This window comes from Geotrypetes seraphini, chromosome 3, assembly GCF_902459505.1.
Source record: "Geotrypetes seraphini chromosome 3, aGeoSer1.1, whole genome shotgun sequence".
Classification (NCBI taxonomy): Eukaryota; Metazoa; Chordata; class Amphibia; order Gymnophiona; family Dermophiidae; genus Geotrypetes; species Geotrypetes seraphini.
Window position 1 is genome coordinate 369,685,181 of NC_047086.1, and position 12,219 is coordinate 369,697,399.

Consider the following 12,219-nt stretch of genomic DNA (forward strand, 5'->3'; position numbering starts at 1 on the left):
TTGTGGGCACCTTATTACAGGAAGAAGCTTCTTCTATTCAGCTTGACAGAGCGCATCGCGCACTGGGGGCGGCTAATAGTAATAGACCTAAGGACATAGTGGCCTACTTTACTAACTACAAGATAAAGGAACGTGTGTTGCATGCCATTCGTAAGGTGGAGAATTTCACTTGGGACTCCTATTCTATAGAGGTATATCAAGATCTACCTAGTATGACTCTGCGCCGGAGAGCTGATCTTAGATCTTTTATGCAACATCTACGGGAGCAGAATATCCACTATAAGTGGCGCCATCCTTTTGCGTTGGTGTTTTATAAGAATGGCAAATTGCATCAGATCCGTAATCTTCAGGAGGCCCAGTAGTTTTCATCTCTGGCGGATTCTTCTACTTCATCAGCTCTGGTTCCGCACCCTACAGTGCAGCCTCAACGCAAATGGCAGTACGTTATCCAGGGGAAGGATAGGCTGAGGCTCCAACAATCAGCTTCATCCGCAGGACCCTTGAAGACTGTCACTTGACTTCTGTATGGTGGGATTGCTGAGGGATCGCTTTTTTCATGGTCACTTTTGATACCTTGACTTATATTTGTTGGTATGGTTTTTGAGTGGCTTTATTTATATATTTTTGTTTTTGATATTTTTATTCTTTGAGTTGGCTTGTTGAGGGTAGCAGGGTTTTCTTTTTGTCCATTCTCCTCCTTTTTCCTGGTGGTATCTCGAACCATTTGAGACACAGTTGTTTTGATTTTGTATTTGTATCAGGGGAGGGAATGGGTGGTCCTCCTGGGGGTTATTTTTTTTTCTGTGTGGGTTGTTATATGCCATTTTATGCATTGTTATTTTATTTTAGGGATTCTGTTTTTATAGGAGGGGGGTTCCGATTGTTTTTATTTTTTATATACGAGTAGGTCTATGGCTGTTTTGACTTGTATTTCTATGAATGTGAGAGGCCTGAATTTGCCTCTTAAGCATTATCTTTTGTTTCGAAATGTACTAAGAGTTAAAGCACAAGTGGTATTTGTACAGGAAACCCGTTTATTGCCATCACATGAAAAGCTCTGTCACCATAAGTCAAGTTTCAAGTTTAATAAGGATTTGATTGATCGCTTAATCAGAATTCTAAGCGATGTACATATCAATAAAATTACAAAATTTAGGGAACAAATGACAAAAACTAAGTCTTGCAAGACTAATTATAAACTAACATTACAAACCCATTAAAACGCAAGGAGAGGTAGGGAAAGGAAATGCAAATTGTTTGATAGTAAGTAAGACATTCAAGGAAAAAACAAAAGGAAAGGAAAGTCCTATCCTTTAGTCTATTTTGCATCTAATCAAGCGGGTAAAAAATCTTGTGCAGTATTAATTGCGTTAGTCTGGGATTTTCCCTGGCAGGTTCATAAGGTGATCAGGGATAAAGAGGGCCATTACCTCCTCTTTCAGGTCACTCTTAGTGTAATCTTTTCCAGGGATTATATCAAATCTGATCATGTTATGCTCACTGTTATCAAGCGGCCCAAGCACCATTACCTCCCTCACCAGTTCATGTGCTCCACTAAGGACTAGATCTAGAATTGCTTCACCTCTTGTCTGTTCCTGAACCAGCTGCTCCATAAAGCAGTCCTTGATTTCATCAAGGAAATTTATCTCCCTAGCAAGCCCTGATGATACATTTACCCAGTCAATATCAGGGTAGTTGAAATCGCTCATTATTACTGTGTTACCTAGTTTGTTAGCCTTCTTAATTTCTAATAACATTTCAGCATCTGTCCGTTCATCCTGGTCAGGCGGACGGTAGTACACTCCTATCACTATTCTTTTCCCCCTTACACGTGGAATTTCTACCCATAGGGATTCCAAGGTGTATTTCTGCTCCTGTAGAATTTTCAGTCCATTTGATTCAAGGCTCTCCTTAACATATAGCGCTGTGCCTTGCCCTCCACCCTTTTAGTGCCCCTCCCCCACCTTGGTATGCCACTGAGCGTGAGTACCTGTCTTGGGCCTATTTTGTAAAGATACATACCACACAGTTCAGACAAGCTATAGCACAGACCTATATTGCATATCTGAGGAGGCCTATTTCCAGTTGACAAGATGATAGTATAGCTGTGATTCAGATATGAAGTGATTGGATGAGTGACACCTTGGAGTGAGTGATTTAGGTCTGCCCTAATTTTTGTGGTGTTCCTTATGCTCTTTTAAATATTATAATTGTAAATTTGTAAACCGCTATGATCCAGTAAGGTTGGGCAGTATATCAAATCTTTATCATAAACATAAACATGTTGTCTGTCCAAGTGGTCCTGCCTCCTACTTAGTTCAAGATGATCCCTAGTATGAATCAAGTTCCCCTTTCTATTATATTCTTGTGAAAACAGCTGTATCCTTGGTGACTGGCCTCAAGCCCTTCCATGTCTGTTTCACATACCAGATGTATTCAAGGTGCTAAGTTCATCTCTAGAGCATGGCTGCTTTATTTTTTCACATACCTTCATGTTTATACTAAGTTCTCATTTAGGTTACTCAGTAAATTTTCATTATAAAAAAAAAAATAAGGATCATACCAATTTTCCCTCATGCAAGTAAAGTAGCCTAATGATCAGAGCAGGGCTGAGAATCGGAGAAGCAAGGGTTCAAATCCTATTGCTGCTTGTGATCACTTAACCCTCCTTTGTACTTTTTGTACATCACTCCTTCAGGTTAGTTTCTATAAGCTTTTGTGTATTTTGCAAACGCTCCAGAGATAGGGAAGAATTAACTCACCTTGAACTGCTACTAAAAAGGTATGAGCTAAATCCTAAAAATTGTAATTTGGAATCTGTGGTAGGTAATGGAGAGATTACAAATACCAGAAAATCTATCCAAAACACCTACTAATACCTAGAGAAGGGTAAAATTGCTAATAAATAATAATGGTTGGCTCTTCTTTCAGGATTAAGATGATAGAGATGTTTGCTGAGAAAAGTCTTGAATGGATTTTGTTGCAACTAATTGAGCCTCCGAGAGCAGATTCTCTACAGGCTTCCAAGCTTCGCCTACATGACCTGGGGGCCTTGACACCAGATGAAAAGCTGACTCCGTTGGGTTACCATTTGGCCTCTCTGCCTGTTGATGTTAGAATTGGCAAACTAATGCTCTTTGGAGCCATTTTCCGCTGCCTGGATCCTGCTCTGACTATTGCAGCTAGTCTGGCCTTCAAGTCCCCATTTGTAAGTACTGTATTTGTTTGCAATGGGAATTTCTTGAGATGGGAGTACAAGGCTGTACTATATATTTATAAAAGAATATTTGATCATCCAATTTATTGCCCTGCTTCGTAACAGTACACTATAAAGAGTTAGTTTAAAGAGAATGTATTTTGTGGTTAGCTTGCAGAACTGAAAATTATGGTTTATGGATTCTAGGTGATTATTTTATTCTTTACCTCCTCTTTCTCACCCTCATTCTCTGCATTACCATAAATCTATCATTTTATCCTATTGTATCTACTGAACTAATAAAATTGGTTCCTTTTATCCTGTGCATGTAGATAAAATATGACGAGATGCCTAAAACTTAAAATATTTTTTAATACAGGTATGTCCATGGGAGAAAAGAGAAGAAGCAAACAACAAGAAACTAGAATTTGCAATTGCAAACAGTGATCATTTGGCTATTCTTCAGGCTTACAAGGTGAGATAGGTCACTGTGATCAAAATCAAAACTATGCATGAGATAGATTTGTATCTCAAGGAGGCAGTGCATGCAAATCCATCTCATACATATTCATGGTGGAGATCCTGAAAACCTGACCTGGCTCCGGCTCTCAAGGACCAGAATTGCCTACCCCTGGTCTAGGCTGAGCATACATCATGTCCAGCTTCCTTCTGAGTATCCCAGGCTTTTCCCACTCATGTCAGGGGCAGCAGAAAATCTCATCTGATAGCCTTTGGGGGAAATGCTGCAGTTAAGGTCCAATATTACATTTATTCTAGAGTTCTGCAATTGTTTCCATGAAACTAAAATAATTTTTACTCTGTTTATTTAGGAATGGAGCCTTGCAGCAAAGAAAGGATCACGTGCTAGTTACAGCTACTGCAGAGAAAACTTCTTATCAGGGAGAGTTCTACAAGTAAGTTCAGCCATGTGTTATAAAAGCATTTCTGCTGGGTAGGAAATAGATTAAAACTTGCTTGATAGAAGTAAGAGGCTATCTCAAGAGCAGTGATTTTAGTATGTTATTTATCCTTACCTAAGTCTTTTGACTTAGGGGAGTGTTTCCCAAACTTTTCCTGAAGGTAGCTGAGTTTAGAGAATGACACAAGGACAAATTTTTCCCCGTCCTCATGGGAACTCATTTTCTCATCCTGGCAAGTTCTTTTCCTGTCCCTGCCCCATTCCTGCAAGCTCCGTCCTCATCTGCACAAGCCACAAACACTTTAAAATCATAAGTAGCAACATTCTAGAGCTCGGATTGTGATGTCATAATGCCTCATTCCACCAATGCCTCAGCTCCGTCCTCATCTGCACAAGCCTCAAACACTTTAAACTCATAAGTGTTCGAAGCTTGTGCAGTTAAGACAGAGCTTACAGGAATGGGGCAGTGGCAGGGACAAAACTCACGGGGACAGGATGGGGAAATTGAGTTCCTGCTGGGACGGGAAAAATTTGTTCCCATGTTATTCTCTAGCTCAGTTTTTAGGATGGCCACAATGAATATGCATGAAGTAACATAGTAAATGACAGCAGATGAGAACCTATGTGGTCTATTTCACCATATTAAGATCCTCAGACTATTATCCCAAGGTCCCTCTCCCAGTTCATACATATCAGCCTCTCTCCCCCTATTACTATAGTTCCTTTGGATTCCTCCTCCACAAGTACACCACTGCACTTTCCTTGCATTAAAGTTTTCACTGCCAAACATTGGACCAGTGTTCTAGATTTAGTAGATATTTCTCATGTTTGCTCCCTCCAAGGGTGTTCACTCAATTGCAAATTTTCATGAAATCCACAAAAAAATTAAAACTTTTCCTTCTAATCTTTTCACAATGTTGCTCACAAATGTATTGAACAAAATAGGCTCCAGTACCAATCCCTGAGGTGTTCTACTATTCACTTTTCTTTCCTTCTAAGTAAACTCTTTTTACTACCATCATGTTCTGCCACTTTACTGGTATTAGTCAATTTCTGATCCTGTTCGTAACCGCTGTTCTTATTTCTGAGCTGCTCACTTTGAGTCTCCAGTGTATCATCTTGATCTAGTTTTCTGGTCTTACTGTCAAAGAAATTGATCAGATTTATTTAACGAGATTTGCCTTTGGTAAAGTCATGTACCTCAGAACTTGTAACTTGTTGGATTGTAGATATTTGACTGTCCTTTCTTTCAGCAACATCTCCGTTGCCTTTCTCACCACTTAGGTAAGATTTACCGTTCTGTAGTTTTCCACCTCTTCTCTGTAACCACCTTTCTGAACAAGGACCACATTAGTCTTTTTCTAATCCTGTGTTACTTCTCTACTTTTCAAGGATCTATTAAACATATCCTTTAGAGGGCCTGCCAAAATCTTTGTAAGCTCCCTCAGTATCCTGGGTTGTATCTCATTGGGTTCAATGATTTTATCCACATTCAGTTTTGCAAGTTGTTCATAAACACTTTCTTTTGTGAACGGAGTAGTATTTTTGCTGTCCCCCATATATAACTTTTGAAATTTGCATACACTGAGGGCCCAATTCTGTAGATGGCGCCTGAAGTTAGGCATCTAACTTAATTGGTTTAAACAGTGCACTAATTGGCTATGCTGATTAAAAACCAATTAAAACGCAATTTTAAAAATGGAAGCACCTTAGGGTGCCTCCAAAAAGGCTGCCATTATCCCGCCTTATAACGTCTAATGCTGCTGTAGGTTTGGTTAATGCCGGAAGTGGCATTAGGCATTGTAAGGCACCTTCATAAACATGATTCTCGTGAAAGGTAGGTGCTGAAAATATAGGTCTTTAAAACCTTGGCTTATATTTCTGGTGCCTACCTTTCATGTAGGTGCAATTCAGCAAACGGCACTGATGCATAATCGACACGTGATTGGTGGTCATTTTATAGGCAGGCGCCAATAATGGCAGCATTTACTACCTAAGGAGGGTTGATAATTTGTGCATTATGGTTTCTTTTAATTTGCCAAAAGCATTTTGTCACTGTTTTACTCTTAATTTTTATTGCCTGGTTTAGATATGTATCTCTTGAAAAGGCAAAATCACAAGCCAAAAAATTCCAAACTGGAAATTATGGAGAGATTTATAGGGAACTCAAGCGCTCACAGTTAACAGCTCGATGTATCTTACAAACTGATAACCATAGGGTGAGCTATCATCGGTCCTTTTAGGTTCTCTCATAAACTGTATTATTTATTTATCAAAAATCTTTTATCTATTATTTTATTCTTATTTCAACTGTTTTCTTAAAAAACTTATTCATTATTTTGCTTTATTTCAAATAGCAAACAATACTCTTAAATTCCACTAAATATATCTAAGAGTACTTAGCTTAATAGCGTGGTGACAAAAAGTCTTTGTCTTTTTGTCACCACGCTATTAAGCTAAGTACTCTTAGATATATTTAGTGGAATTTAAGAGTATTGTTTGCTATTTGAAATAAAGCAAAATAATGAATAAGTTTTTTAAGAAAACAGTTGAAATAAGAATAAAATAATAGATAAAAGATTTTTGATAAATAAATAATACAGTTTATGAGAGAACCTAAAAGGACCGATGATAGCTCACCCTATGGTTATCAGTTTGTAAGATACATCGAGCTGTTAACTGTGAGCGCTTGAGTTCCCTATAAATCTCTCCATAATTTCCAGTTTGGAATTTTTTTGTCTTGTGATTTTGCCTTTTCAAGGGATTTAGTGTATTTCACGGAAATTTTGAGGTTATTTAGATATGTATCTGTAATTTGTTTATTAATTTTTTTTGTGTGTATATTGTAACCCACATAGATTGATGTGATATGCGGGATTAAAGGTTTGTTTTTTTAAAAATTAAATTAATTAATTAATAATAATAATAATAACTTTATTCTTATATACCGCCAGCAATCTTGCGACTTCTAGGCGGTTTACAATAAGAGAAACTGTAAATACAATAAAGGGAAACTGTACATATGACGAATTTAAGAGTATAGCAGTGTACATCTGATAACATTGATAATGTTAACGACAGTTTGTGTGCTGCAAGGCCAGGAGGTGCCAAGCTATTTATACAGAAGTAGAAATAATCCGTAGATTGAATGGAGTGTTCATAATTAGGGGTTAGGGTTACCAATTTACAAGTTCAGGTATGTGATGATGTTACGAGGGGGGCTGATGTTCCGGTTCGTTACCTAGGTATTTCAAGAATAGGTAAGTTTTTAGGTGTTTTCTGGTGTAATCCAGGCATGAGTCTCTAATGTATGCCAATCCATCTCATGCATAGTCATAATCCATGAAAATCAGATTGGCTATGTGTGCCCTCCAGGATAGGGCTGGAAGCACCAACTCAAAGTATCCATCAAAATCTTTTCCTAGAACCTAATCCATCACAAACCTCTAATCAAATTGAAAACTATTACTGGATTCTGCTTGGTAGAGGTGTGCTTTGAGAAACACATAATGGAAACTTTTTGTTATATGCCAATTTCTGTTTAGTTCTCAGTTATAAAGATAGTGATTGAAACAAAAGCCAGGGCCTGATCTCTGTGAACAGTTGCTGTTATTACCTCTTTACAGATCAACTCCATTGCCTGGGATAGGTCAAATAAAGGGTGGTGTAGGGAAGAGTAAGGACTGGAATGATACTATCCCTTAAAACTAATAGAAACACTGCAGAACAGCTTCCAACTTTTCTATTCTCTAGTACAGTGTATCGTAAACTGTATGCCTCCTGAGATTTCAGGTGTGCCACGACACACTGGCGAGGAGGAGAGTCGTCCACGCCAGCTGACTGTCTTCAGGGCGTGCCTCGCATGGCGAGAGGCACATCCTGTAGGAAGTCAGCCAGCGCAGATGACTCTCCTCCTGGCTGGCATCTCTCCTCCTGTCCCCGCATCTCCTGGATCGCTTCACTGAAGCAGGTCACGCGGACGTTAACGTGATGACATCACGCACGTGTGTAACGTCATCGTGTTGACGTCCGTGCACTTCTGTTGCCTTCTGGCTGGGGCACTGGATTTAGTGTGCCGCTGGCCAGAAAGTTTGCGAGACACTGCTCTAATAGATCTTCAGCAGGACAGGCCTTGTGATCTTTATTGGGATTATTAATATTTATGCACATAAACATTTAGAATACTAGCAAGTATGTGCATATGTGTGCCTACTCACCATTCTGTAACTATGTAACTATATTGACAGCACACAGTTTGCAGGGGGATGCATACTTGGGAAAGCACTGATCAGGGTATGGGTACGGCACACATTTATTAGGGGCATTTTCAAATCACTAAGACATCCAAGAAACGGCATAAATTGGCACTTGGACGTTTTTCTTGCCAAAGCATCCAAGTGCCGATTTTCAAAACTGTCTCTCTGGATATCTTGCGAGGCATCCTAGAGGAGCATGTTGGAGGCATGTTCCAAGACATCTTGGATTGAACGTTGACTTTCTGAAACAGACCTGTTTTAAAAGCATCTAAGTTCCAAAAAGGTACACAGACTGACTAGATGGCCACTGGAGGGATTAAGTTATGATCCCCCCAGTGATCACTGACCCTCTCCCACCCCTCAAATATCTGAATGACACAGTACATATTTGTCTCTAAAACAGCAGCGCCTAGTATAGGAAATCCTAGTAGAGCATCACACAGGTATCTTAAATAGCCTGCTGAGTGGGCTAATGAGCCATTGAGAAGAGGATCCAGGCCCATAAGCCACTCTAACCACTACATTTATGGTGAAAAGTGTGAGCCCACCAAAATTCTACTCTATTGCCATATAGGTGCCACCTGCAGCCATAAGGGCTATTAGGGTGGTAGGTTTTGGGGGAATTGTGAAGGACTCAGCATAAATTATAAGGGGTTTATGGTAAGAAGTACTTCTGGCACCCTTTATGTGAAGTTCATAGCAGTGCCCTCTCAGGTGCCCCACTGCTTTATTGGTAGGTCTATGTGGCCACTCCCATGTCCAAATGGTCTGGATTTGGACATTCTGAACTTGGACGGTTTTGTGTGCAAAAATGGTGAACAAAGTTGGATGTCCAAGACATCTAAATAGGAAATCTTCAAAAGCAAAAATCGGGATGTCCTGCAGTGTTGCCAGTTTCGAAAATTACCGTTTCGCCCATCTCTGATTTTGGACATCTTGCAGAAAATGTCCAATGTCAGACTTACATGTGACGGGGTATTTTTTATAGGATGTCTGTTATAATATATTACTATAAGTTATGTGCACATCTCTGGCACTTAGGTGCATGCACTTACACCAGCCCTATGGACTTTTTCAAGTTTGATTGAGTGAATTCTAAGGAGGTTAGCTCTGATGTTAAATGCTAGTTTTAAAAAGTATATTTGGAGTAAAGGAATTTAAATTGGTTTCATTCGGTTTCTGGTGGTTCTCTCTATGGTGTGCTGTGCTCCTAGAAAGCCCCATAAGATTATTTGCTTAAAAATTGCATTTTTGTCTCATGCAGGAAATTGCTAGCTTGAAGAGACAATTTACAGAACTACTTTCAGATATTGGGTTTGTAAAGGAAAGGTTAAGAGCCAAAGATATTGAAAAGAGATGGTCATATGGAGGAGATGGTGTCCTAAATGCAACAGGAGAAGAGGTAAAAACATTTTGCATGTATTGCAACCATTTTATATTCTCAGTAGTAACTATTTCAAATTTGGCAATTCAAATGGACCAGAAGATCCATTTCCTCTTTTCAAGGATATGAGCATAGATTCTGACTTCTTTCCTCTCTTCATGGTTATGAGTACAGATGCTGACTTCTGCTTCAGTGATTGCTCAGTATAGTATATTGATTCTTACTAAACTGGAAATATAGAGGCCATCACATAAGAACATAAAAATTACCATACTGGAACTGACTGAAGGTCCATCAAGTCCAGGATCCTGTATACAATAGTGGCCAATCCAGGTCATAAGTATTTGGCAAGATCCCAAGGAAGAACACATATTTTATGCTGCTTATCCTAGGAATAAGCAGTAGATGTCCCCAAGCCATCTTAATAATGGCTTATGGACTTCTCTTTTAGGAAATTAGCCAAACCTTTTTTTAAACCCTGCTAAGCTAACCACATTCTCCAGCAACTAATTCCAGGGTTTAATTACATATTGAGTATAGAAATATTTTCTCTGGTTTGTTTTAAATCTACTGCTAGTAGCTTCATCGCTTGCCCCCTAGTCTTAGCATTTATGGATAGCTTAAACAAGCGATTCACATCTACCCGTTTCACTCCATTCAGTATTTTATAGACCTCTGTCATATCTCCACTGATAACTGTATTTCACTATATCATGCCTCTGTGTAATGTATATTAACACGTGGGGAATCTCAGAACGCCACCTATATAATAAAAATGCACTACAATACAGCGTGGCAGCACTCGTCATCGGCTCACCCAATCGTGTGACTAACCTAATCTAAGTTCTTTTTAATAAGATTTTTTCTTTTTTTTATATCATTTATAAATATTATTTTCTACTTCTGTTTACCTATGTAATAAATATTTAAAGTATACCATATCAATTCATTTTCACTCATATTACATATTCTTGAAAAGATTCAATTCATCACTTCATCATAAATTTCCTAAATGCCTCTTCTCATTTTCAAATTCATATTCTATAGTTTCATTAGTTGTCATATTTTCATTAATTTTCATTCCCCTGAATATCAAACACTTAGCTTGTTTGTTCATTTTTGCTGTAACACTAAGCCCCACTAAGTGTTACAGCAAAAATTTTTTCTGAACCGGGCAGCACTAATGCATAGGGAAGGGGAGTACTTTGAAGGGGACCCAGTGGAATAAGTTGTAAGTGCAAAGTGATGCATGTAAGAAAGAGGAACCCATTAGGAGTTACTACTAGTGCTGCCCGATTCACCGATTCAAATCGATTTACTTTGGTGAATCAATTTGAATCAATTCATTTAAAAAAAAAAAAATGGGCTTGCCGATTCGGTAACCAACCCTCCTCCCCGTACCTTTAGGTCTCCTAAAACAGAAGCGGCAGCGCTGCCTCTTGCTGGCCATCCACTGCCGCTGTTGCTCTTGAAGGTCATTCGGGAAGTGCTTTATAGGTGCCAGCGCTGGGTACCCTCGGCTCTGCGGATTTGAACCCCCCCCAAGGCCTGCATATTCCCCCCTTCTTTCTAGCTTCCCCCTGGCCTCCCCGTCTCACCTTCAGCTAATTACGGCAGCCTGCAGAGGATCACTGGTGCTGGGATGATCCTAGCAGGTTGCCATCAGTCTCCACAGCACGTTCCCTCTGCCGCGATCCAGCCCCTGACGTCAGAGGAGGGGTGGAACCGCAGCAGAGGGAACGTTCTGCGGAGGCCAACGGCAGCCTTCTAGGATTGCTACAGCACCGATGATCCTTTGAAGGCTGCAGTAATTAGCTGAAGGTGAGACTGGGAGGTCAGGGGGAAGCCGGATGACGCTAAAAAGAAGGGGGAAATATGCAGACTTTCGGGGGGGCTATGGTATAAAAGTACACAGAGGGAGAGAGGGAAGGGGGGTTCAAAGAGATGTACATATGCTGGACTGAGGGTGGGGAGGGGGAAAGAAATAATGGGTCTAAAACAGAGGAGAGGGAGAAAGATGGTAGACAATGGGATTTAGGGAGGGAAGGAACAGAAAGGGAGAGAAGTTGGACACAAGGGATGGTGTAGAAGGGGGGATAGAGATACTGGATAGGAGGGTAGTTGGGAAGAGGAAGAGAGAGATGGTGGACCCTGGGGTAGTGGGGAAGGAGGGAGCGATGCTGGATGAAAGGGTAGTTGAGAAAAGGAGAGATGGTAGATCTGGGGATGGTGGGGTCCATTGCTACAGCTGGGGGATGGAGGCAAAAAAAAGGAAAGATGCCAGACCTCCGGGGGAAGGAAGGGAAATGGAAGGGGAGGACAGAGATGGAAGATGGATGGTTAGTACGGAGAAAAAAAATACGACAAATGGGCAGGAGACCCTGGCAAGTGAATTATCAGAAGATGTTTGTCCCAGAGCCTGGGACCAATATGATTTGAATAATGACCAGACAACAAAAAGTAG

At 40.0% G+C, this 12,219-nt stretch overlaps 1 protein-coding gene across 5 annotated transcripts in view; it reads left to right on the plus strand.

Moving 5' to 3' along the window:
• Nucleotides 1-12,219, plus strand: part of DHX57 (DExH-box helicase 57) — a 125,486-nt gene that overhangs the window by 94,390 nt on the left and 18,877 nt on the right. For all 5 annotated transcript variants that reach the window (XM_033937165.1, XM_033937166.1, XM_033937167.1 and 2 more), the window contains 4 exons: nt 2,932-3,208; nt 3,576-3,671; nt 4,027-4,110; nt 9,636-9,773. In XM_033937165.1, the coding sequence (XP_033793056.1) occupies nt 2,932-3,208; nt 3,576-3,671; nt 4,027-4,110; nt 9,636-9,773 (595 nt within the window). The remainder of the gene's footprint in view (nt 1-2,931; nt 3,209-3,575; nt 3,672-4,026; nt 4,111-9,635; nt 9,774-12,219) is intronic.